The 26972-nt window shown below is 43.6% G+C and overlaps 1 protein-coding gene across 6 annotated transcripts in view; it reads left to right on the top strand.

Annotated features, from left to right (window-relative positions):
* The window catches only part of Tnrc6b (trinucleotide repeat containing adaptor 6B), a 231665-nt gene extending 204995 nt beyond the window's left edge, over positions 1 to 26670 (top strand). For all 6 annotated transcript variants that reach the window (XM_060389007.1, XM_060389005.1, XM_060389009.1 and 3 more), the window contains 7 exons: positions 2414 to 2590; positions 3700 to 3846; positions 4084 to 4179; positions 8675 to 8899; positions 9321 to 9391; positions 13055 to 13194; positions 14561 to 26670. In XM_060389007.1, the coding sequence (XP_060244990.1) occupies positions 2414 to 2590; positions 3700 to 3846; positions 4084 to 4179; positions 8675 to 8899; positions 9321 to 9391; positions 13055 to 13194; positions 14561 to 14948 (1244 nt within the window). In that variant the 3' untranslated portion in view covers positions 14949 to 26670. The remainder of the gene's footprint in view (positions 1 to 2413; positions 2591 to 3699; positions 3847 to 4083; positions 4180 to 8674; positions 8900 to 9320; positions 9392 to 13054; positions 13195 to 14560) is intronic.
* Positions 26671 to 26972: the final 302 nt, after the last annotated feature.

Genomic DNA, 26972 nt, shown 5'->3' with positions numbered 1-26972 from the left:
GTTGTCTCCATGAGAATCAATTCAGCTAAGTGTCTGGTTGGCCCTGCTACATAGCCCTGTCAGACTTAGCCCAACCAACTCATTCAGTCTGCAAGTTTTCAGGCTTCCATTGCAAACCCTCTTTAATAAGACCATTAGAAAACCTCTCTAGTAGTCCATCTAGAGGCTGGGAAGGAGCCACCCAGTGCTCCCCCTGCCCTGCTCAGCATGGTCAAAATCAAGAATAATTTTCAGAAGTTATAAAAGTCTGTTTTATGGACTGCATAACCCCTGTCCTCTGTCCTCCATAGCTCTGGGAGCTTTCACAACTCCCTTAGGCTAGTGATTTGTCAGGTCTGGATAATAAATATAAAATGGCATGTAAAAAGATATCTCACAGGAACAGTATCCTCTCTCCTCATCAGATAATATGTTTTCGCCATTTTCTTAGCAATCCCCAAGATAATTAGCTTTTCATTTTGCACTGCTTCACTGAGCTATGCCTCTAAGCCACATTTCTGTCACTGTCCTCAGAAAAGCAAATGTCCTCTTGGCATAAAATGGAAATAATTTAATAATATTCCCTTAGTCCAAACCAGATTGCTTATTCAATATTTATATAAGCATTTTAATACATTACCCTGAAAATCATTCCATGTGCTCGTGATCACCATCCTAAGACTATGTCAAATGAGTAACAGACTATATGAACTTCATTTTGGAAATAAGGAAAATAGTCTCTTTAAGGCGCCTGATTTTTCTTTTTTAAGATATATTTATTATGTACACAATCTTATGCCTGCATGTAGACCTGCACGGCAGAAAAGGGCACCAGATCTCACTATAGATGGTGGTGAGCCACCATGTAGTTGCTGGGAATTGAACTCAGGACCTCTGGAAGAGCAGTCAGTGCTCTTAACCTCTGAGTCATCTCTCCAGCCCTGGCTCCTGAAATTTATTTGTTTGTTTGTTTGTTTGTTTTGTATGGAGGTGTGCTCTGTCTGCATATTGCCTGCAGGCAAGAAGAGGGCACCAGATCACATTATAGATGGTTGACAGCCACCATATGATTGCTGGGAATTGAACTCAGGACCTTTAAAAAAATCAGCCAATGCTCTTAACCTCTGAACCATCTCTCCAGCCCCCGGCTCCTGAATTTTTACTTAAAATAAAAATGTATTGTTTTTGTTCTTAACAAATTTTAAGCTTTCAGCTTTTCCTGCATGAAAATGCTTGAAGGCTATACTAGCAAAGCCACAGGAATACCCCTGGGAATACAGTGATAAAGGATTTGCTTTTCTTTATATATGAGGCCCTGGGCTCAGAAATGCAGAATTGGTTGCTGCTGTGATAGCAAAGGCAGGAATTCCACCTTAAATTGCTTGAATTTAAGCAAGTGCAGATGGCTTTTTCTCCATTGGACTCTGAACACTGCCAATTCCAGATAACCCAAGCTCACCCAGCCTGTGAGAGCTGGGAGATGGTTGTGCACACTCTTGCAGATGCTCAGGAGGCAGAGGCAGGTAGATCTCTGTAAGTTCGAGGCCTGCCTAGTGTGCAGAGTGAGTTCCAGGATAGCCAGGGCTACATGAGAAATCCTGTCTTGAGCGAGGAGGGCTGGAGCTGGGGTAGAAAGCATCAATAGAAATTTGGTCACTAAAAACTTTCTTAGGTGCTAAATTTGCTCAGTTTTCCCCATTCCTCATTTTTAAGTGATTAGCATAGAAAGCATGTAAAGATGCTATGTAGATACTGTGCTTCTTCAAGGCTTTATTTGTGTTTCACTGACTTTATTAGACCATAGGATTTTCAGATTGAAAGGGTTGTTCTAGAATGAGAACACTCCTGTGGGCTTAGATAAGAAACAGAGAGGCTCAGAGAAGTGAGGTGAGTCATTACGATCATGCTCCATTAATGGTAGCCCAACGTTCTCTATTCCATGGGCTTTAAAACCGTGCCTGTCTTTGAGTTCCTCAAGTGGGGTGGGGTAGAAAGATGTTTACTAGAGATCTGCTTTTTATGTTTTTAAATTTATTATTTTATGTGTGTGGATGTTTGGTCTGCTTGTTGTATGTCTGTGCACCATGTGCATGCCTGTTCCCCACAGAGGTCATAAGAGTATGTTAGACCCCCTGGAACTGGAGTTACAGTTGTGAGCTGCCATCGGGATGCTGAGAATCAAACTCTGAAAAACAGCCAGTGGTCTTGACCTCTGAGCCATCTCTCCAGCACTCTCCCCCCCCCCCAGCTCAAGCTCTCTTTCTATTTTTGGCTTTTGAGATAGGGTTTCTCTGTGTAACCCCGGCTGTCCTGGACAGGCTGGCCTTGGAACTCACAGGGATCCCCCTGCCTCTGTCTCCCGAATGCTGGCATTGAAGGCGTGTACTACCACACCCAGCTTAGACTTCTTAGTCAATTATTTTTCTTTTCGCAGGCGCTATAGTGGCCCCTGGTAAGACCCGAGGAGGGTCACCATACAACCAGTTTGATATAATCCCAGGTGACACACTGGGTGGCCATACGGGTCCTGCTGGTGATAGCTGGTTACCTGCCAAATCTCCACCGACTAATAAAATCGGAAGTAAATCCAGCAATGCCAGTTGGCCTCCAGGTATCGTTTATAAGATGCTTTTCTTAGAATCGCACTTCTGTTAAGTTCAGGTTTTGAACATACTGTTGGTACAGCTCACTTTACTGAGGAAGTACCGTACTTTCTTTCCTGCATTTAGTAGTTTTTGCCTGATAAGGTAAGAGCATGGGAAATGTGTGCAATGGGAAAAGAAAAGTTCAAGACATGAGGAATTAGAGATAAAGGAAGTGCCCTTGTAGCTGGGACTTGGCATTTGTCCTGTGTGTAGAATGCAACATGAGCGCTTTTAAAATGTGCACGGAATTGGTGGACATTCATTACTTATGTCATTTCTCTGCCCCAGGGACACAGTGATGAGTAGCTCAGTATGATTCGTATCTCTTTCTTGCTCCCTCCTGCCCCTCTCCTTTGTCTCTGTGTTTTTATTATAGAAGATTTAATAAGGCAAAGATACAAATCAGTAATTACCATTGTGTCCATAGTGATTCTGACACAATGTGCATAACGACACTTTATTAGAGTGAAATGAAATAATGCCTCTTGTTCTTATATACAACACACTGCTCTTTTCGGCATGATTAGGAAAATGCTAGTGTTAATGCTATCACATAGCTTTAAATACAGCTTCAGCAGATCAGTGCAAACATGACAAGCTTTCATATAGTGTCTAGGTTTTCTCATGATCAGTTAAATTATTCCCAACCCTGCCCAGACAGTCTGTGAAGCAATGGTCACTTATATTTCATTTTATTATGTGCTTTTGGCAAATACCTAATAAAAATGGGTAAGGTCACTGATCTCAAGGCCAGATTTTTCTCCCAGTTTTTGGCCTCACCCCATTAGGCACCAGATTCAACTTTTCCTTCTGATCTGACTTTCTCTAAGTAACTAGAAAGTCATGTACGGGGTCAGGCCTTTATTGCATGATCCAGTGCTCTACCAGACAGATGAATGGATAGACAGTATGCTGACAGACACACTGCTGACAAGAGCGTTTGCTTGGGGTAAATTTTATTTTGTGATGAAAAGCTGATGCACAATAGGTAAACAGTTATTTTGACATAATAAATAAAATAGAAAAGTTTTAAATTTTAACACTCTCCTATCCCCAACATTTCTTCTTGTCTCAGAATTCCAACCAGGAGTGCCATGGAAAGGTATCCAAAATATTGACCCTGAATCTGACCCTTATGTCACCCCAGGAAGTGTGCTGGGGGGTCCAGCCACATCTCCCATTGTAGATACTGACCACCAACTGCTGCGGGATAACACCACAGGTACTCGAGTGCCACATACCGGTGTGCTTATTACACAGCATCTCCATAGTTGGCCTGTGGCCTTGTTTCTATTTGTAATACCTGATCATTTAACCAACAATTAGAAGAACATTGCTTTCTACATGTGTATTGTTTGGTTGTATTTTGTTTTCCCTTCTATTTGAATTTATGTAAAATACACACAAAAATGTTATACTAACATTTGTCCTCAATATTTTCTTCATTTGTCACCTCCAGGGTCTAACTCTTCCCTCAACACCTCGCTGCCTTCACCTGGTGCCTGGCCCTACAGTGCCTCTGACAACTCCTTTACCAACGTTCATAGCACTTCAGGTACTCAGTGCTTCTCCCTCATGCTTAGCAGTGAGGTTCCTCTTTCTCACTGGTGTGTCCTTCTGAAGAGTCCCTGTAGAAGATGTGACGCACAGAGGTCAGCACAGATGGGAGCACAGCCTGCCCTTGCAGTCAGCATCTACTCAGGGAGTGTCAAGTCTCACTGCTGCAGGAAATTTTTTTTTAAATGAGTGCTGGGCTATATTTAATGTTTATTAGTAGCCCTAAGATTATCACGGTGGTATTATTTAACCCACTATCATAAGTAATAAAACACACCTGTTAGATTTTATAATTGCCTTATGTACCTTGGGCCAGACAGATATTTCACCTGCATTGGCTTAGTATCCTCACCATCCATTTCCCAGTCCCCATCCAATGCCATTCACCTTAATAATCCTCATTTGGACTACCTTTCCACCATAATACCATGGTACTTGCTTATATTCTCTATCTGGGCCTTTCCATCATTAAGTCCTATCTTCGTTCCACAAGGTTTTTTTCTTCACCCTAACCTATCCTGGTATCCTCCTTCCCCTCTTCCCATCCGTCTGTCCCCCATGATTCTCTCTTGAACCCTAAAACCTGGGAGCCTTGGCCACACCTAGCCCATTCTGCCCTGCCCAGGTATAGGCCATTTAATCAACCAGTCAGGTATGTCTTAGGCAGGTTTACAAAACAAGGATGGATGTAACCAGATCTTGAGGGCGAGTAACATGTATCAGACCAATCTCCAACATCTCACAGAGATAGGGTAGGACTACATTGGTCAAGGCCAATGGGAAATAGCGTCTCATACAGCTGGGGGTAGTCAGAAGGCAGAGTTTGTGACCTGATGACCAACTGTTCCTGTTAACCAGCCTGTCAAGGAATCAAGGGCTATAGGAACAGCCACTTCACTCCCTGTTAGCATTGAGGCAACAGTGATATCTTACTCTTCCCAAAAATCTTAGAGACAGAGTAAAAAATAGATGGCCAGAGTCAAAATAAGGACCTTTTTTAATTTGCCGGTAATTCTTACTTATTGAGTTCCTTGTGATTTATCAGGGGTGGGGGCGGGTTGGTTGGCTGGTTTTTGTCATTTGTTTGAGACTTCACGAGGAATAGGAAGGCTAATAGGAGCTAGAGAGGTGGCTGAGTGATAAAGTGCTTCTGTGCAGGCAGGGAACCTGTGTTCTGGTGAAGACAGGTGTAGCTCCATGAGTTTGGGGCTAGCCTGGTCTACATAGCATGTTCCTGGACAGCCACATATAATGAAACCCTGTCTCAAAAGAAAAAACAAACAAACAAACAAAAAAACAACCCATAGCTGTGGTCGCAGACAACTGTAATGCCAGTGCTAAGGAGGCAGAGACAAGAACATCCCTGAGTCTTGCCAGCTAGCCACTGCAGCCAGTTCTGTGGCCACAGGTTAAGAGAGAGACTTTTTTTCCCAACATAATATTTTTGTTAATTATTTATAAATTTTGTACGATGCACCCTGATCACACTCGCTTCCCATTCCCTCCAGGTCCACCCTCTCTACCTAGGATAGGACTTGTGGGTAGTTTTCGTTTTGTTTTGTTCTTTCAGGAGCTTCTTATGTAGCCCTTTCTGGCCCGGATCTCACTATGAGGACCAGACTAGCTGGCCTTAAACTTACAGCGATCCTCCTGCCTCTGCCTCCTGAGTGCTGAGATTGTATAAAGCAAATCCTTAGCTTCAGGCCAATCCCAGTGAGCTAATGATCTACAGTTTCTTTTTCTTTATAGTCCTGTCACATCAGCAGTGCAACAACAATAATCATAATAATATACACTTACCAAGTGCTTCTACAGCCCAAGCATCGTAGTAAACCGTAGCGTGAACTCCTTGACCTTTTCCTGCTGTGTGAATGGGTTACCCTCATTTAGTAGATAAACTGAGATACAGAGATCCACACTAAGACGGAGTGGTTGTGAATTAATACCTGCAGGCTGGTGTGGGTTATGTAGAAAAACCCTGATGCAAAGACCAAACAAACACACTTACATTTTGCCTCAGAACTGAGCCTCCATTACAGGGGCAGTGCCTCAAGTCGGTTCCCAGCACCCTCCCCGTGTTACACTTGATATAGGACACCATTTACTTGTAAACCCATTTGGAGGCTGACAGCAGGTAAAGGCATGTGCTGCCCAAGCCTGGCGGCCTGAGTTTGAGCCCCAGCTCCCACAGAAGGAAAGAACCAACTCCAAAAAGTTGTCCTGTGACCCACTCTTGCACCCTGGTGCATACCTACACCCACATTCCAACCCTTCCATATACACCATTATATAACAACAAAATAATGAAACTTTTGTCTAACTCTTGTTTAATTAAAGAATATTTTGATTGTCTTTCTTTTGGTATGAGGTCTCACGTAGCTCAGGCTAGCCTTACATTCACTGTGTACTCAGGCTAACCCTTAGCTTCACTCTTCCTGCCTTCACCTCTCACGTGCTTTTATTATATGGCCATAAAAAGTGTTGAGAGATCTCATTACCCAGTTGGGCTCTGTTCCTTGGACTGAAGCAGTCTTCGGCCGCAGCTCCCCCACCCCCAGCAGCTTGCCTGTACAGGTACTTGCTGCCTTCTCTAGCACTCTCTGTCCCCTCATTCCTGTAACAGCCCAGATCCCAAAAATGTTCTTCCTGTAGTTGGACACAATGGAAACTCCTCCGAGACTGAGCTTCCCCATCCTCAGAATGTCATTCCTCCCTCAGTCCCTTAGTGTCTTTTCCACCTTTCCTCTCTCCCTCACTCCCTGGACCCCAGACCCTGTCTCTCAGGGAATATATTAGACAGTCATACTTTTTATTTCCACTCCTCTTGGTCCATTCTCACCCTAGGATTTGTTTTGTTTTGTTTTGTTTTTTTGGAAACAGGGTTTTTTTTATGTAGTCTGGGCTATCCTGGAATTTACTCTGTAGACCAGGCTGGCCTTGAACTTAGAGATCCACCTGCCTTTGCCTGCCAAGTGCTGGGATTAAAGGCATGTACCACCACAGCCAGGCATTTGTTTGTGTTGGTGTACTTTTCAAAAAACTCTTATTTACATTTCTTATATCTTATTCTCCTTATTCCACCCTAATCCCTTCCAACACCCCAACACCAGGTACGAGAAAGAAAGGGTTAGTGGGAGTCAGAGCCCAGTTCTCTTAGCTGCTTCCTGCTGGTTAGGGTTATCAGGTTCCTTGGAGCCAGTCCAGTCCTCATTTCAGGAGATCTCCAGCTTCTTGTCTCACAACAGCAACCAGGAGCAGTAAGGGGGGAGCAGGAGCAGCGTTGTTCTTTCTCGGAGCCTCCACACTCTCTGGCTCTGGCCTTTATTCTCTCTCCAGAGTCCTCAGATTTAAACTATGTGCAGCTGGCAAAGAGCTCCTCTCAGAGCCCAGATGAGGCAAATAGTCTGCTGCTGTGGACCATCTGAATCAGTCCCACATTCCCCCACCTGGAACCAAAACAAAACCATGTTTATATCCACAACATGCTTGTTTTGTGCAGAATCACATGGAAACTCTACTGCATCTTACTTGGCCACAATGTACCTATGACCTCTTGGCTCTCTGCCCCTGTGAAAATTGGAAGGGGATGTACTCTTCCAAGGAGCATATATTGAACCTGGATTCCCTTTCCCTGCCTCCCTGAGCCCATCCTTCGATGTGAATCCTTCAAATCTATCTTTGCAGAACCTCTGCTGGCAGCTTAATGCTTTCCATCTTCTCTGTACTGAACATATGTGCTGTTGCCAAGGTTACCACCAGTTCTGTCCCCCATCAAAACTAGAGGCTCTGTAAGATAATTGTATCACCCACAGTGCTGTCCAGTGACCTAAGCATAGTAGGCAGTAGTAATTATCTGATGATAAATTTTTTAGGTTTATTTATATTATTGTATGTGTATGAGTGTTTGCCTACCTGCATGTATGTGTACCACATATGTGCCTACTGCCCACAGGTATCAAAAGAGGGCATGGGATTACCCTGGAGTTCAAATCGTTATGAGCCACTTTGTGGGTGATGGAACTCAAACCACTGAGACATTGCTCCAGCCTTACTGATTACTTGTAGAATAAATGTCGGTGTCAAACACATCAAGGGTCAAGCGATGTTAACATTCTGACCCTGTCTGTTACCTGACCTATTTAAGAATACTTTCTCTGTGAATTTGTCTTCTCTTCCAAGTTGTGCTTACCCAACAAAGTAGTAGGAGATTAATTACCATATTAAATCTTCAATTCACGTAATGATTTTGTCAGATTATGGTGATTTTAAAGTTTCATATTCAGTATACGCAAAGAACAATTATTTTCATACTTCTGCTCTTAAAATGTATGCTTCCTGCTACTTTTCGATTTTTTTGAAACAGTTTGTGGAGCCAGGGTTGTGATGTTATAAAATATAAATTAGCACATGTCTGTAAGCACACAAAGTTTGTGTCTATTTGTGGACATATGCCCATCTAACCTGACTGATGCCCAACTTTTCTCTTCTCACAGCAAAGTTCCCTGATTACAAATCCACGTGGTCCCCAGATCCCATAGGACACAACCCCACTCATCTCTCTAACAAGATGTGGAAAAACCACATCTCCTCCAGGAACACTACACCGCTGCCCCGCCCACCTCCTGGCCTGACCAACCCCAAACCGGCATCTCCCTGGAGCAGCACAGCACCCCGATCAGTCCGGGGGTGGGGGACACAGGACTCTCGGATTGCCTCGGGTGAGCTTGATTCACTGTGCAGGAATGACTGCTTAGCACCTGGGGAGGACATGGAGAGAGCTGAACATGGAGAAGAATGTGGTTGTCTGGTAGAGGGAAAAGCATTTTTGATTGAAAAGTTGCGGTAAGCACAGATGAAGGGACCTAAGACCCCTCTCAGGCACATGAAGTAAAAATGAGCAATTATAGAGGAAAGACACTGGAAGGGAATATTGTCCCACAAATAAGCAAATGAATTCCCTGGGGTCAAGGACTAGAAAAGACCATAAAGGCTGGGTTAAAAAAAGAGAGAGAGAGAAACATATGATCTGCATGAAAATGTCCCCCTTTGTGACTACCTGAGAATTTTGGTGGTTTAGGTGTGTGTTTGGTTTTTGTTTTGTTTCTTCACTCTCCCTCATCCTTCCTTTGTTATTTATAGCCTCTACCTGGAGTGATGGTGGCTCTGTTCGTCCTAGTTACTGGCTGGTTCTTCACAATCTCACTCCACAGGTAACCTTCCTTTCTTGTGGTTTTCTAGAGAGGGTTGATTTTATTTAAAGAGAGAGGAGCTGGACATAGTGGCATACACCTTTAGTCCCCAGACCTGAGAGGCAGGTACATGTCTGTGTGTTAAAAGGCCAGCCTCTTCTATGAGCAGGTTCTAGGGGTACATAGGACTGTTATCCAAAATGAAAGGGAAGAGGTTGGCAGATACGAAGGCTGGTTTATGGCGCTAGAGAGATGGCTCAGCAGTTAAGAAAGCACCCATATTCAGATGCCTCAACTCTGGATGTAGGAGATAGGATGCCCTCTTCCGGCCTATAAAAAAAGCTCATTTATTTCATGGTCTCTAGGCCTCGCACTCACCCCCATAATGCTAAAGATGAGAAGATTCTATGAAGTAATTAGAGTGAGGTCATATGACCTGCTTTTGAGCCAGTGTGTTGTATAGACATGCCAGTTGGAATCTGGAACCAAATAAGATGATAGAAAAAAGGTGTTACCAGCAGAGGCTTAGAATATGGCTCTGTTGGTAAAGTGGCACTGCGAGATTCTCAGACCCTTTTAACAAGCCAATGTCTCTTAGGATTCTCTGTGGGCAAATACAGTTTGCCATAAACTTATTTGCCCAGTTAACCTATCTGTGGCAAGTAATCACAAGACTCCTATTTCTAGGCACATTTCAGAAGGGCATATTTTACCATGATGTTTAATCAGCTCAGAAGTCCCAGTTTAAGGCTAGGCATGGTGTTGTATGCCACTTGGGGAGCAGAGCTAGGCAGATCTCTTGAGGCCAACCTGGTCTACATAGCCCCAGATCAACCAGGGCTGCATAATCTCTCAAAAATAAATGAGTGAGTGAGTGGGTGGGTGAATAAGAAAATAAATAAAAGTCCCAGTTTATTTCCCTAGCTAATAGTTGACTAAACCGTAAAGAATGGTGTGGGGACAGGCGTGATCCTGACACTGGGGATCACACCGGGGGCTTCACACACAGTAAGCAGGTACTCTACCTCTGGCTGCAGGCCCAGGATGAAAACTCAGACATGCTGCTGCTCAAAATTATAGATGCCTTGTTGTAAGAGTTGTCACACTACGTAGTGTTATAATATGGATCGCATGAGAGGCGAGAAGAGGTACCCAGGTGCTTGGTTGGTTGGTTTTTGGTTTTTCGAGACAGGGTTTCTCTGTGTAGCCCTGGCTGTCCTGGACTCGCTTTGTAGACCAGGCTGGCCTCAAACTCACACTGATCTGCCTGTCTCTGCCTCCCGGAGTGCTGGGATTACGGGCATGTGCCACCAGGCCCGGTGAGGTGCCCAGTTTTAAAAAGAGCCTGGGAATGCTAGCTAGCCATTCACTCCTTCTATCCACTAAAAAATCATAAGTATGTATTACGTATATAATAAAGTTAATGTGATGCTGCCTGTGTTTTTATCAGAAATAATTGATTTCTTTAAATATTAACACTGCCTAATAAATAGACTAACCTCACTCCCAGCTTAAAATTGGTAATACAGCAAAGTTGATACATGGGTGATTGATTTTTTTGTTTTTTGTTTTTTCCATCACCAAAAATGTGTTTGAAGGTCATCAGTCGAAAGCCATTTGTGCCCTATTCTGACTTACGCCTGCAGGTGATGTCACTTAGCAAACATGCCAACAGCATCTTCTTTGATGGTTTCCAGTGAAGCTCCAGCAGGACTGCTGGGTTTTGTTCTTCAGGCTGTCTCCTTGTACTGAGAATGGAGCCTAGGGCCTGTGCTTGTTGGGCAGTTGCTTCACCCCTGTCTGTCACACATTACCCAGCTTCTTCAGTCATTCCCAATTGTAGCATATCTTTTCCAGTGAAGTGAACTGAAGTATTGGGATGAAGGCTTTTAAATAAATGCACTTAAGATCTTGATGCAAGGGGGCTGGAGAGACGGCTCAGAGGTTAAGAGCACTGGCTGCCCTTCCAGAGGTTCTGAGTTCAATTCCCAGCAGCCACATGGTGGCTCACAACCATCTGTAATGAGGTCTGGTGCCCTCTTCTGGTGTGCAGGTCTACGTGCAGACAGAACATTGATCTTGTTGCAAAATTAATCCACAGAGTAAATAGGTTTGTTCATATAACTCCTGGAGTGGGGAAACTACTCCATAATCCCCATTTGCCCTTGGTCAAATGGGCTTAGTCAAAAGGAGGTGGAAGTAGTCCCCTCTTTATGTATGGTCAAAGGAATGTGACAGTGCTGGAGTGAATAGTTTTTGGACTAGGCCAATTTTAACTGTCGGGTGTTCAGGGTGCTTTTCTTGTCTTGTCTCTTTCTGTAAGGTTATTTATTGGGGAGGCAGAAAAAAGAAAATGTTAGGGCTGGAGAGATGGCTCAGTAGTTAAGAGCACTGTCTGCTCTTCCATAGGTCCTGAGTTCAATTCCCAGCAATCACATGGTGGCTCACAACCATCTATACTGAGATCTGATGCCCTTTTCTGGCATGCAGGTGTATATGCAGAGAAGCACTCATACATAAAATAAATAAATCTTTTAAAAATTAAAAAAAAAATAGAAAAGATCATCCTGAGTGAGGTATCCCAGAAGCAGAAAGACACACATAGTATACACTCACTTATAAGTAGATATTAGGCATATAATATAGGATAATCATACTAAAATCTGTACAGTTAAAGAAGCTAAGCAAGAAGGAGAACCCTGGGTAAGATGCTCAATTCCCATTCAGAAAGGCAAACGGGAGAGACATTGGAAGAGGGTGAAAACAGGAACAAGACAGAAGCCTACCCCAGAGGGCTTCTGAAAGACACTACCCAGCAAGGTATTAAAATAGATGCTGAGACTCATAGCCAAACTTTGGGCAGAGTGCAGGAAATCCTATGAAAGAAGCGTTATAGATAGAAAGGCCTGGAAGGGGGACTGGAGCTCCACAAGGAGAGCAACAGAACCAAAAAATCAGGGTCCAGGGTTATCTGGGCCTGATATCTGAGACAGATACTCCAACCAAGGACCATTTGTAGAGATAACCTAGAACACCTGCACAAATGTAGCCCATAGCAGCTCAGTGTCCAAGTGGGTACCCTAGTAAAGGGAACAGGGGCTGTCTCTGACATGAACTCAGTGGCTGGCTCTTTGATCACCCCACCCCCCCCCAGGGATGGGGAAGCCTTACCAGGCCACAGAAGAAGACAATGCAGCCAGTTCTGATGAGACCTAATAGGCTAGGGTCAGATGGAAGGAGAGGAGGACCTCCCCTATCAGTGGACTTGGAGAGGGGCATGGGAGGAGATGAGGGAGGAAGTGTGGAATTGGGAGGAGACAAGGGAGGGGGCTACAGCTGTGATACAAAGTGAATAAATTGTAATAAATGTTTAAAAAGAACGGTGAAAAAAATAAAAAATAAAATAAAATGTTAGTAATGATGTTTACAGCTTTGCATGGTAACTTTTAATTCTCCTGTCTGCTCTTTTGAGCTCTACAAAGGAGCACATACGTGTTTGATCATCTCTTGGAAAAGCAGACCATAGGTTGGATCTTACGTTTTTATTTTTAGATGTTTTTATATAGACACGCCTTATTTACAAAATAGGAACAATGGGTCTCAGTGACATTCTTTAAATGCCTCAGAATTTCTCTTCCCCACAGCTCCTCTACATCTTAGCTCACGCGTGTTGTTACCTCCTAGATTGATGGGTCAACCTTGAGAACGATCTGCATGCAGCATGGTCCGCTGCTGACATTCCATCTGAATCTAACCCAGGGTACTGCCCTGATCCGATACAGCACCAAACAAGAGGCAGCCAAGGCCCAGACTGCACTGCACATGTAAGTATTGTGTCCAGCAGCCATCTAGACAGGTACATGGGACACACAAAGGCGTATTCTGGTCCTGCTTGATTAACAGTGACATAAGCGAGCACACAGAGCCTCAGTCCTGTATACATTGACCAGTACTGAAGAATTTCAGAAGTAAGTAGTGAGTAGACTCTAAGTACTGCAAACAAGGCCAATGTTTATGAAAATGCAGAACATTCTAAATGCTATTAGATTTCATGTTAGAACCTAGTTGCTGTTGCAGAATGTGGATAAGAAATTGTTGGTTAGTTGGTTTCTTGTGACAGGATCTCTCTACATAGCCCTAGCTGTCCTAGAACTCACTATGCAGACCAGGTTGGCCTTGAACACACAGAGGTCTGCCTATTTCTGCCTCCTACTGCTGGGATCACAGGTGTGTTCTACCACACCCAGCCCAAAGAAGAAATTATAGTTGTGGGTAGCAGGATTTTTGCATGAAGTAGACAGACTGGATCAGACTCTGACCATTCTCTTTCCCACCTACTGTCAAACTGGTGGACAGAAAAGTGTTGACTCCCTTTGGCCACAGATACCATAACAAAAATCCACAGAGAGCACACGTAAGCGATAGCAAGGTCTGAGCAGCAAGTTCATGCTCTACAACCTTGTCTACTGGTATGGGTGGAATTCTTTGCGTCACATGGATTTAAAAAAAGAAAGAAAGAAAATGGCTTTTGTAAGACTTGAACTCTTTTGAAAATAGTTTAGATTCACAACAGAATTGAGAGAATGGGACAGCAACTTCCCATAATACTCTTGACCACTCCCTCAATGATACTTCCCCCATTATCATCACTCATTACTGTGGCCATGTGTTATAGTTTATGAACATTCATTAGCACCTAATCCACCTAAGTACACAGTTTACATAAGGTTTTGGTTTACTTCCTGGGTCCCTGTTGGTGGGTGTTAACAAGTAAACTGATACATCCACCCTCACACTGTTATGTGTTCAGAGTATAATCATTGCCCTGAATATCCTCCCTCTCTCTCTCTCTCTCTCTCTCTCTCTCTCTGTCTCTCTCTGTCTCTCTCTCTCTGTCTCTCTCTCTCTCTCTCTCTCTCTCTCTCTCTCTCACACACACACACACACACACACACACACCATACAGGTGGGCTGGAGACATAGCTCACTTGTTTTGCTTAGCATGCATTAACCCCTAGGTTCAGGCCCCAGTGCTGCATAAACCCAGCATGATTTTACACACCTGTATTCTCAGCACTAAGCAAGCAAGCAGGCGTGCAGACTGCACAGTAGCAAAGGGCTGACCGCAGTGACCCCTTGCAGGCTTGTGATCCCTTAGATCATGCTGCTCTCCCTCTCTCCTTTCTCCAGGTGTGTGTTGGGAAACACTACCATCCTGGCCGAGTTCGCCACTGAGGATGAAGTCAGCCGCTTTCTGGCTCAAGCTCAGCCCCCTACACCTGCAGCAACCCCAAGCGCACCCAGCACAGGGTGGCAGTCACTGGAGACCAGCCAGAACCAAGCCGACCCCGTTGGACCTGCGCTGAACCTTTTCGGTGGGTCCACCGGGCTCGGGCAGTGGAGCAGCAGCACTGGTGGCAGCAGTGGGGCCGATCTTGCTGGCACTTCCTTGTGGGGGCCCCCAAACTATTCTTCTAGCTTGTGGGGAGTCCCTACGGTAGAAGATCCCCATAGGATGGGCAGCCCTGCTCCTTTACTACCTGGTGACCTTCTGGGAGGAGGGTCGGATTCAATCTGAACTTAGAACTTTCAACTCTGACCTCGTGACCTTTTTTGGAACAGCAGCAGCACTAACTTGACCTTTTCGTTTTTTTTTTCAACTTGCAATAAATACATTTTTAAAAGGAAAAAAGAAAACGGAGAGAGAAAAAAAGGTGGGTCATTGACAGACTGTCTGAGCACATAGTTGCCTCCCTTAAAACTTCAGTTTTTTCGTTTGGAATATGAATCCAAAAAGAGAACATATCACTCTTGAAATACTTGAATCATGAACGCCAACCTAGAAAGACAATGTGAAGCAAGTACACATACCATTTAAATTTAAACACAAAAAATTAAAAAAATTAGTTTCTAGTTTTTCACTTTTTTCATGTTATATGGAAGTTGTTGCTAAGAAACATATATACTGAAAAAAATAGCTTTTTAACTTTGTTTGCACTGGGTGTGTTTCCGTCCTTAGGTCTACCATGTTTGGGTGGGAGGGAAATTCAAAAGAATTGTTGGGGGAGGGGGAAGGGAAGACTTGACGGAGCCTCACTTTAAAAACAAAAACAAAAAAAACTTAAAAAAAAAAAAAGGAAAAATTTTGTGATTGGCTGGTTGATAAATACCAGTGTGTTCTGGCACATGTAACTGCCCAGGCATGCTCGTTCTGGTATGTGTGTGCACGTGTGTTCATGTGCATTTGCGTGCATCCTCCTCTCTGTCTCTTATGTGTGTGCCTGCGTCCTGCCCTCCTCGTCCTACCCCACCCTGATTTCTCAGAAAGCTGCATTGCTGACAGTTTGCAGGCTGGCTGGCCGGCCATCCGCTTTTTATTATTTTTAACTATGAGAACACAGGAGCACAGGGAGCCGCTGCAACTCAAGCCACTTCTTCGGGCTGCATCAAGACGAAGGGTGCTTCTCGTGATGAGAGCGGCAGCCGGAACCTGAGGGTCCCCAGCTTCCTGTTGACCTAGCAGCAGAGCTGAGCACTGCCAAGTCCAGCAGTTGGGCGGGAGGTGCCTCTCAGAGCAGCTGTTGCTCACTTCTGTGAAATACGCAGCCGCTGAGCACGTGGGGTCTAAGTCCCAAGCAAGCCTTTTTGCTACTTTGAATGGGAACAGATGATTCAGTGATTTTTAAATCGTGTGATGTTTAGCGGGAAAACTGTGTTCCCACTTTCCAGTGTCATCAGGTGTGAGATTTTTTTTTTTAAAGGAATCAGGTAATGCAAATTAAGTAATGCGTATGGTTCTTATTGTTTGAGGAAAATAGTAAATTGTGAGCAGCCTCCTGGAAGCACCGCAGCTCCCCCCTCTGCTCCTCTCGCTGAGCATTACCTGTGCCAGGCCATGGCGTGTTACAGCACCAGGCCATCACTGACAAACGTTTACTTAACGAATGTTCTTAAACCAGTGTGTACTTCAAGCGTCTCCCTCTGTGTTGTGTTTCCTGTGTATGTGGTTTTGCTTAGGCAGAAATAACTTAGCAAAGACTTAAGTATTGCACCTTGTTTTGGTTTTGACCTCTTTTTTTTCTTCCTTGTAATGTTGGGTTTTTTTGTTTTGGTATTTAAAGACTTTTTTTTTTTTTTTTTTTTTTTTTTAAGCATCAATGTAGTAGTTCTCTGGGCCGAACAGGAGGCAATGTTTAATCCACAGTTATCACCAATATGTACTATGTTGGAATCAAAATATATCAAATTGCTTATTGTGAAAAGAGTGAAAGCGAACCTGAAGGGGAATCCTTACATACTAAGTAAATGGCGGGTGGGTGGGCAGGGAGGTGTGTGCGGGTAACATGCTAGCACTTGTGTGGATATCCCAGTCTGCATCGTACTGTTTGTTCAACATGAAGTGCCGACATTCTGTACCAGCAATTACCTGCCCATTCCAACCCCTGGTGGGAGCAGACCTCTGCTGTCCTCCGTGACTTGCTGCTATTGAGGACAGGGGAGTTTTTCTTTCTTAGCATCATCAGTGAAAGATACAACAATGCCTGATGTATTTGACTTTCAGCTTGTGTCTTTGTGGGTAGAGGGGTATGACTAGAAAAAAGCAACAACAACAAAAGCATGTAAGTGGCTTTGTAAGACAGTGAGTGGGAAATTCTGTAGTCGTCTTGGCTCACCCTATTGGATACAAACCTAACTTCTGAAGAGATTGGCGGGCGCTGTTCCTGTGAGCACTGTGCTTGCCAGTGTGGGAGCCCTTGGCAAGGTGGGTGGGCAAAGGAGTCCTCAGTTCTGGTTTATTCCTGCAACACCTTGTTCTCATGGACTCTGCCTTCCTTCCCTGCTCTCTGGTTTCCATCACTACCATCCCCCTCCCACTTCTGCCCCTCCAAATTGTCTCCTTCCAGCCCTGCTGACTCTCAAGTGTTGGAGCAGAGCTCTGTCGTCGGTGGTGATGACCAAGTGAGGCGCAGCTTATGTTCAGACATCTGCAGACTGAAGGCTAATCTTAGCGTCCCCAGACTCCCAGGATCCCATGGGGACTGTCCACTGCCGCTCTTGGTTCACAGCCCTGCCTACCACCCTCTCCTCCTCCTCCCCTTCCTCCTCTTTCTGCCTGTTGGGTCCTTGACCTGCACTATGGCTTAGTTGAGTTCCTTACGATACTACGGTGAAAGCCGGGTGCTAGAGCCCCTCTTGTTTACAAGACATAAATGAGGGATTTGAAACATGTAAAAATAAACATGAGAAGCTAAAATGTTCTTCCATCATAAGCTTAAAGGGAAAAAACTAAAAACTTAAAAAAAAAGACCAAAAAGTGCGTGTGTGTGTGTATATATATATATATGTGTGTATATATATATATACATATACACATACATACATACATACATATAAATATATATTTTAGATGAAGACTAACTCTGGGAGCATTTAACAGTGTTTTTGTTTTTACTTTAACATTTATTTTCCTGCTTTAAAATTTGCAAGCATTCTCAGGAATTCTAGGGTAGGAAGCCAGTTTTTTGAAGATGGTTTATTTAACCGTATCTTATCCTAGATAGACAGCTGTTTCTTTCCTGTTAGTAAACTTTTACAAGTTCCTGAAACTTCAAAAAGTTTAAATGATTTTTACTTAAAAAAAAATGTAAAAAGAAAAGTCTCCAAACATTATTATCACACGTTTTAAAATACATAGAAATATTTTTTAGAAATTACCAATTTAGCAGCAACAGGTAAATTCATTATCTTAACAACTGTGGGAGAAGGATCAGGTTTTCTGAGGGCTGCCGCGGCCTCACTTGAGATTGTGCCTAACTGATGGGGGAGTTTTTGGTATGCTCAGTAGGATTGCTACCACAATGTTACTTCTGTGTAAGGCTGGACAGACATCTCCCCAGTCGTGTTTATGTTCTCCAATGCAGCCCTTCTCCCTGTCTCTCCAACCCCATCAACAAAAGAAAGGAATAAAGAAACAACAGCTTAAGGAAAAAGGATTGGCTCAAAACTGTGTAAGCAGTGTGTTTGTTGGATTGCTGAGAATCTGGGTAAAGAGTTAGGAAATATAGGTTAATAATTTTTGAAAAAATCTTAAATATAAGCATTACTAAAGAAAATTTACCTATGGACTGTTCTGTTGATGAAGAATGTCTGTTTGGCCTCCGTCTGTTGCAGGAGGGAAAACAGAAGAATCTATAAGGAACAAGTGATTTTACTTTGTTTTAGCTCCCAGCTCCTGTTGTGCTTGTTTTAAATGCTGTTTTGAAGATCTGCTGCTTACATATCCCCATCCTGGGTGGCAGAGACCTGGAGTGTTTCCTTTGATGTTGGTGATGTTGAATTCTCCTTTTGTATTCCTTCTGGGGCCAGAGGTCATGGCCAAAGCTTTTTTCAAACTTTAAGCTTCCCAGTGGGAAAGAAACTCCAGCTCCACAGGTAAAGTGAATGGGTGGGGTTGCTGCCTGCATTCTCTAAAACCGCTTTAGTGCCTTCGTACATACACCCAGACATCCTAAGAGGGGACGAGTGTGTGTGCATGTGGTCCAGTCACTCCACAGTTGGTAAGATGCTTGCCGGGAAAGGAAATTGGAGTCGTTCTGGACAGGCCCCAAAGGCAGTGGGCTAAATCAAAATAAACAAAAATTCAAAAATTGAGGAAAGTTAAATAAGTTGTTTTGTCTTGATAATGTGGGATGCCAAGTTCCTTCCTATGTTGTGTGCCCTCCATAGGTGCTGACTTCTCCATGTGTAGAAGGGTGACAGTTACAGTGATGGGGAAAGTCTTTTTGTGCTGGGCCAATGGAAAAAGGCTCAGCTTCTCAGCTCCTGTTCTCTGTCTTCTCCCTGCCTCTCCCCTTCGCCCATCTGCCATCTTGCTGGAAGCTTTTATTAGATAGGAGTAACATAAGGAAAGGACATGGTGAGGGTATCTTGAAGGTAGAAAGCCCTTCCCTTCCCATGCTATTTTTTAGCAAGAACCCTGTCTGCCAAGACATTAGGTGACTTCATTATACATGCAAAAATTGAATGAGATATCCTTCCAGCACATTCTGGCATATACACAGAGGCATACTAGTCACCGTTACGTAGGTTTGGTTCGTACACGTTACATGCATGTAATTGTAAGCTTTCTGTTTTAGACTAGTTTTTTTTTTAACTCTTGGTTAGTGGTAGGTAGACATATATATGTCTCATGAGCGTCACAGAATTGTTTCTGTCTACCATATGAGTAGCCAAAAGAAAAGCACAAGTGTGGGAAAGAGTTGTCTTCCATCACGCGGGAGAACCTCTGCTGCCGATGAGACCCAGTGCCATGACCCCATGTAAGGATTGAGAAACACTCAGGTCTCCGACCCCTGTTTTGTTTTGTTTTGTTTTGTTTTGTTTTGTTTTGTTTTGTTTTAAAAAGGCAGCCTGTATGGCATCTCTACTCTTCAGCCCTTAAGCCATGAACATATTCTCCCTTTCTAGCAGTCATAGAAATGAACTTAGCAGTACAGCAGTGCTGCTCCCCAAAATGAAGACTCCAAACTGGATTCTCCCTTCAGGGTCCCCAGAGAACCATCACCTGTGGTTAGCCATTCAGTCAGCAACTTCGCATTGCAATGGCTTGTGTTCTAACAATCTTCCCACTTCTGTTGGGAATGTATCCTTGGGAATTGAGTCAAAATTGAATGTAATGTGGCAGATAGTATGTAAGGGGGACTGGGGAGGGGAAGAAAGGGAGAGGAATTCCTGTAAGAATTTGGAAAGACTTTACTAGTGTACCTACCAGAAACTGAACCTTAACTGACTGCAGATACTTCGCTCCTTTCTCGTAGTTTATTGTGCTGGGGATGAAACCTGGGACTTTGCCCATGTCAGGCGAGCACATTTTTATGCCTGAGCTACACAATTCCTCAAGCCCTACACCATCACTGTCACCTTTCTCTTGTAAGGGAAATGGGTTTTGTGGATTAATAGCCAGATTCTACTTTGACCTCAGATGCTGTGTACTTTTTAAACTATTTTCTCATATTCTGCCATTTTGACTCTTAGTGTCTCTCTGCTGAGCAAAATGCTTCACAAGCCTGCTTTCCTCTCCAGTGTCAACCGGATGTTTTCAGCAGGCTTGGCTGCCATAGCCATCTCTAAGATTGAGGCACAATTGAGTCTTTGTATGAGAAAGGTCCCATTCTTCCCTGCCCTCAGAAGTAAAATTCAGCATGTACTACTCTGTCATTTGTTGCTTTTTGAATTCGCGTTTTTTTATTCTAAGTATAAGGTCTTCAACTAGAAGCAGAGACACATTTTTAGCTGGTTTTTAAAAAGGAACTTTATTCTCCAGTGTTATTGCCAAGTTTTGTCACAGTTTCATGTCAGTGAATTACCTTCACTTCTTACTATCTTACTTCACTTCTGTGGTCTCATTTGTCTTCTTTGAGTGCAGCCAGGACACTATTCTAGTCTGTGTGTGAATGAACTGTCCATCTTTAGACCCTGAGGGTCATACAGAGCACCTTTGCTCTTTATCTACAGGAACAGGGCTGTTGAAAACATCATCATCCTATAGAAAAAAAAATAATATCCCCAGTTTGTTAAACCCTGTAATAATGCTTGATAGGCTTACAGTCAGTGCCAAAGGTGTGCTGTCATCAAAAATGGTTCCATTCATCAATAGTAGTATTTTTATTCTCAGCCTTAAATTTGACAAAGGCCATACTACATTCATTAGATTTGAAATAATTGTGAACACCAATAATCTAAATATATGATGATAATATAAATTGAGTATCAGACCAGACTTGGTGGCAAACGCCTTTAATCCCAGCACTTGAGAGACAGAGGCAAGTGGATCTCTGTGAGTTCAAGGCCAGCCTGATCTTCATGGCAAGTTTCAGAGAGACCCTGTCTCATGGAGCAAAAACTGAACATCAGTTCTCTCCCAACGCCACAATACCTCCCCCAGTCCACACTGCCAAAGGAGGACATGAACAAGATACAGCATGGTTTAAGAGGGGACAGTAGTCAGAGAGTGGAGGGCCAGCTCCTGCCAGCTCAGCCTCCACCCTGCCCCTCATTTCATGGTCGTCCTGACTAGGTCCTGAGCAGTTGATGGGTATTTCCATCATTTGAATGGTTTTTTAATAGTAGCAAAATGACAGAAAATGCCTGTGTTTGCCTCTCAGAATTTAAGTAGCTCTCTCTCTGGTCAGCTGTACACATGGATTTGTTTTCAGCAAGAAATGGCCCTGGTCAGAAAAGGGGGTAATATCCTGGCCAGAAGCTCTACAGAGTTCGGCATTGTTCCTCATGGTGACAGACTTACTTTTCCATAGGAGGGGATAGGGCAGGTATAATTTCATAAATAAGAAATAGTGTTTCCATAGAGTGTCATGTGCCTCCACTTAGTTTTCACTCTGAGTGCTTTGGAAACAAACTCCCAATTACAATTGACCTGTTTCCAGCCAGTATCAATAAATTGGGATGACTTCTTCAAAAAGGGAAATCCCTTCTTCCTACATTTCTCTCCCTTCTCCCTGGCTTCTTGGACCTGGTCGGTCATGCAGTTTTTCTTGGGCCACTGAAAGGATACCCCACTCCTAAGGATTGTAAAGGGACAGGAGGCAAGATGGAGCAGCCTTACTTTCATGACTGACCTTACAGCAGGAAAAGGTGATAGATGCTGAATGTGTATGCCAAAAACAAAAGGGGGTCTTTGTGCAAAACAGAGCAAACCCTTGGGATCCTTCAAGAGGTCACATGCCTTGTAAAGGTAGGATGGTCACCAAGTGATGGATTATCATGGAACTTCTTTTTGCCAGAAGTTTGGGGTTATGTTAATTGTGTTTAAAACACTACCCCCTTTAATTCTTTCCAAGGAATCTCTTAAGTAATGTGCCTTTGTCAGTCCAGAGACCACCCGTATGTGGTCTGTCAGAGGGTCTCCTGGCAGCCCCAGGAACAGCCGTTAGATTTCTCATGAGGGCCCGTTTTGCATACTGTGGGTTGTGTGGAAGAGATTCTGGGTCTTGGCCTGGAAGGTTATAAACAAGCAAGGCCAGGAGCCAGGTTAGTCCAGTGCAAGTCAGCTGTCTACATCTGCATTCGTGTGTGTGTGTGTGTGTGTGTGTGTGTGTGTGTGTGTGTGTGTGTGTTCTGTAAGCACTGGAGAATTAGAATGCAGCAATTTTTGTGATCCATTCATTCACTCTTGTAAAGAAGGCATTTCTGGCTTTGTGCTGCAGAAGCTGCATTTTTTTTTTTAACCCTCTCTGACTTAGAAGGTTATGGTTTTCCCAAATGCAAGTCACATCAGTGTTGCTATTTTTGTGAACAGGGTATTTATTGCACGCAAAGGGAAGGTTTTGAAAGAATTGAGACCGGTATTTAAAAAAGAAAAAAAAAATCTGAAATCATATTGTAGTTCTTGAGAACTGTTGTATAGTCTCTTCGTGTGTTTCAGGTTTGTTTTAAATGACCCACACCTCTCCCACTCCCAGCCTTCTAAAGAAAGATCCAGTGAATGCAGAGGGCCCTGTCCACCATCCTCAACACACCTCCTCCCTATCCCCTACTCCAGAGGAAAGCACTCTTCTAGATTCCTTCAGCTTCTTTCAGGAAGACAAAGGGAGACCTCACTCACTCCCCTTGTTGCCTTGGGATGTATTGTTATGCAAATGTGAATTTAAATAGTGGTTGTGGTTTTTTTGTGGGTTCCCCTCCCCCCAACAAAAAGTCCATATGTGGTCATTCTTGCTCCATTTTGTATTCTGAATTTGTAACTATGCATTTTCTGAGAAGGGGGAAGGCAGGGAAGAGGGGAAAGAAACCAATTTGTATCCTTATGTTTTCCAGTTTCTGTGTCCATGGAATCTCCATGTCTAGGAAGGAAAGAAGAGGAGAGGCTCACTAGGTCAGCATAGTGAGGGCCAGAGGGACCTCCCAGACCCTGCCCTCTGGCAGGTCTGATTGCCAAGCAAATTCTGGGGGTGGGAGTGGGTGTCTGCCATGCCTGTCCACCATTAAGGTGCAGGATTCTTGATACTGGCCATGCAGTGTTAAACCAGGGCAGCCATGGAAGCTCACAGACTCCAGTATTCTCTGAACTCAGAACCCTTTCAAGCTCAGGGAACCATGCCCCACTCTGCTGACCTGAGAATTCATCTTCTCCTTTTACCTTTCTCAGTTTTCAATCATTGTGAAGGCTACCATTCCTAATTATGAGCTGAGAAAGAGGGCTGTTACCTGCTGTTTGTTGACAGGCAAAAAAAAGGCTTCCCTTCCCTTCTATGTCTGCTATCCCTGATGTCTGCCTCCCTCACCTGTACTGCACTGGTGGAACAGTGAGTTGTGGGACACTGGAAGGCTTTCATACTTCCTCCTCTCTGTCCTAACAATTCCTTTGTAGAGTTGGAATGTGATAAATCATGGCACCTACATTGCTCTGGTCTAGGCATTATTACAACACACAGCATCAGAAGCGAGATTATGTTCAGCCTGTATTCAGTGTTTTCCACACAGCAATCTCTGTTATGTTCACAGTACTGTAATGAGTGACAGACTTGATCACAGTCTCCTTGTGTCTGTGCAAGGCTGCACAGGCATGATCTTATCAGGGTTCCAATCTGTTCGATTGCCTTTAAACAAAAGCAAAACAACAAGAAAATCCTGATGTTTCAAGTGTCTGACACAAAATGATACCTCAAGGTATATTCCCCCACCCCACAGTGTAAACCCTTCATTCCTCCTTTCTTGACATCAGTCAGTTATTCTTTATAAAATAAGGGTGTGTAAATAACCAGATAAGTCTTTGAAACATTTTCTTTGCTGTGAAAATAACCCTAAAATATGATATTTGCATTTTAAGCCGTCAGAAGTTTCAGATCTGAATTCTTGTTGAAGAAAAAGCAACACAGGTCAGTGGGGTGGCTTTGGGTTTGTGGTATGGCTATTTTCCTCCTGTATTCCTCTTCCCCACAACACAGGATAACAGACCAGGGGCTACACCTGCCCTCCCTAGGTGCTGGCTATTCTAGCACCAAGACCCCAGGGTGGGGACTATCCGAATTTCTCTCTTGTATATGATCCATCCCTTCCAGGACTAAAGAAAGGTTTTGTAGCCAGGACCTTGAGTTCTCTGCCTTTCTGTTGTTAGGACGCACACACTTCTTGCCCTGTAGTGTGGTTCTCTAACTCCTCAGTGGGGTTTGTCCCTGATGCTGCAGGCAGTCTTACGACTTTCCTAGCAGTGCTCTAGAAATGTACTTCTATTCAGAAGGAGCTCAGCTGAGTGCATGAAGACAACCCTGAAAACCCTGCGTGTCCGCAAATCTTCTTCTGTGTCTATAAAGCTGACATTCTTAGAGGAGCTAGGTTGACACGTGCTGCTTGACAGGGCACTGACGGCTGCTGCCCTTCTAGACTTGAGGCTCCTGTGATACAGGGTTAGAAGACTCCCCCCATTTGTCCCATTTTAACTTCTACCCATATCTGTCAAAAAGTTCTTTAAGTGCGCTCCCTGATCTTGTTCAATGACGACTTCCTTTGAGGGAAGAATCTTGCTGGAAGTGCATGGGCGCCCCCTGTCCATCTTCTAACTGGCACTGTTCTTGGATTTTACTTCTGTTGTTTGTCTGGAGGCCCTGGGCTATCAGTGTGCTTCCTCTCACTGCTGGGGTTCTGCCTGCCCTCGTTTCCCTCTCTGATGTTCCCAAAGGGCTTTGCTGATGTCTGCACCTCTTTCCTGGGACGTTCCCCCTACTACACCCTTTGCACACACCAGTGACCAAAGTGTATGCAGTGGTCTCAACACAAGACATCAAAATGGTGCACGCATCTCTAGTGTGCTCACAGACATGTGCACAAGATTCTGCACCCTTGGCCTTAATTTCAGCACGACTTAAGGTGCAGGAACATTTTTAACAGGTTTAAAAAAAAAATACTCTTCTGGGAGGGAAAATAAAGCAGATCCAATCACTCGACCATGCCCAGTCCCTAACTTTCCACTATATGCTTACAACTTTTCATTCTGCACCCAGCCCAGCCCTGTTCTGCGTAACCAAAACCAACAAAAAACAACCCAAGGAGAGGTTTCTGGACTGTTTTATCTTTCTCCCTGTTGATGGAGATACAAATGCTGCTTTGGGTTCCGTAATCCTAGGGGACTATGTTTACATAGTGAAATTCATTCTACCAAATCAGGAAACAGTAAGTAGTGAGAGACCCTTCAGTAAGAGGTCACTGAGGCTGAACCAGAGGTGAGAGGACCTGGGGATGTGGCAGAGGGGGAGAGAGATCCTATTCAGCTCATTGTGACACAGGTTCACCCCCTCCTCTCTGCTCTTGGCGGCCCTCTTTGCCCCTTTAATCAGAAGGCTCAGAGAAAGGCACCAGGAACAGGCTGAAGTTTTAAGAGGCAGCTTTCCAACTTTGCACACAAACTTTGTGGAAGGTACCGCAAAAATCCTCTCGTCTGAAACACTCGGCAGAAAAACCTGTCAAAAGGACTAAATCGCTGCACTTGTTGATGCTCTCTGCAAGTTACCTATAAGTGTTTTGTTTTCTTATACTTGAAATTGCTTTTATGATATTATTTTGGTGGCTTTTTCTCTTTTCTCTCTTCTGATTGGCAATTGACAATGCAGATAAGTTTTAAGGATATTTGAGGGGAGAAAAGGAAGGCTGTGGCATTGTCTTTTTTAACATAAAGGTTCAGTCAGACTCCCGTATGGTAAGGTTGCTCATCTTACTGGTTTAACGTGGACACAGAAACTAGGCACTTTGGTGGTTCACTTGCACGGCAGGCCGGCCCCCTTTCTATATTTTATTTTACTTTTTTTAGTATAGTGGTACTTAAAATCACTGGTTCACTTAAAAAAAAACAAACAAACAAAATGTTAAACTCTACTAATGTACAAATAAGCTGAAAAGTTGCATTTTATGTGTATTTTTTGCCATAGCAGGTACTGTATTTCTCATGCTGGATTTCAAAATATATATATATATATATATATCAAAAACAAACAAAACTGAAGGGTGGTGTTTTCTCGGATTGTGACAGGTTGAGTGATAAGGAATAAAGTCGTAGTCATTTCATTAAAACAGAGATGATGTAATGCATATATAAGAGTTTTCTGAAGGGTTTTTTTTTTTTTGGGCTTTTAAACAGCTTATTTTGTTTTTGTTTAGTTTTATTTTATTTTGGAAAGATATGATTGTATTATGTGCAACTCAGTTGCTTACATTATAACTACAAAATATTTTTGAGTTCCTGGAAAAAAAAAAAAAGAAAAAGACTAATAAATGTGTTTGGCTGCTAAGCATTTACTGTCGTGGTTTCTGGTTTTATTCTGACAGTTCAATTTGTTTAAACTCTGCTGGCTTCTTCGGTGTTCCTCTTGTTTTTGTTTTTGTTTTTTTCTTCCCCATCTCCCCTCCCATCCCCTTCTGGTCCACACAAAAGCATTTCAGAAATCCTACATTTGAGTTTCAGTCTTTGTCTAAACTAGACCAATTGATCTGTTTCTGCTGCTTGCTGCCTGTCCGTAAGCTGAAAAACACTTGCCTAGGTTCAAACTTTCCAAAAGAAACTAAGGGTATGTCTTTTGCTATTGCCCAGTGTCTT

The sequence above is a fragment of the Meriones unguiculatus genome, chromosome 8 (genome assembly GCF_030254825.1).
Source record: "Meriones unguiculatus strain TT.TT164.6M chromosome 8, Bangor_MerUng_6.1, whole genome shotgun sequence".
Lineage (NCBI taxonomy): Eukaryota > Metazoa > Chordata > Mammalia > Rodentia > Muridae > Meriones > Meriones unguiculatus.
This window is presented reverse-complemented; position numbering and strand designations above follow the sequence as displayed.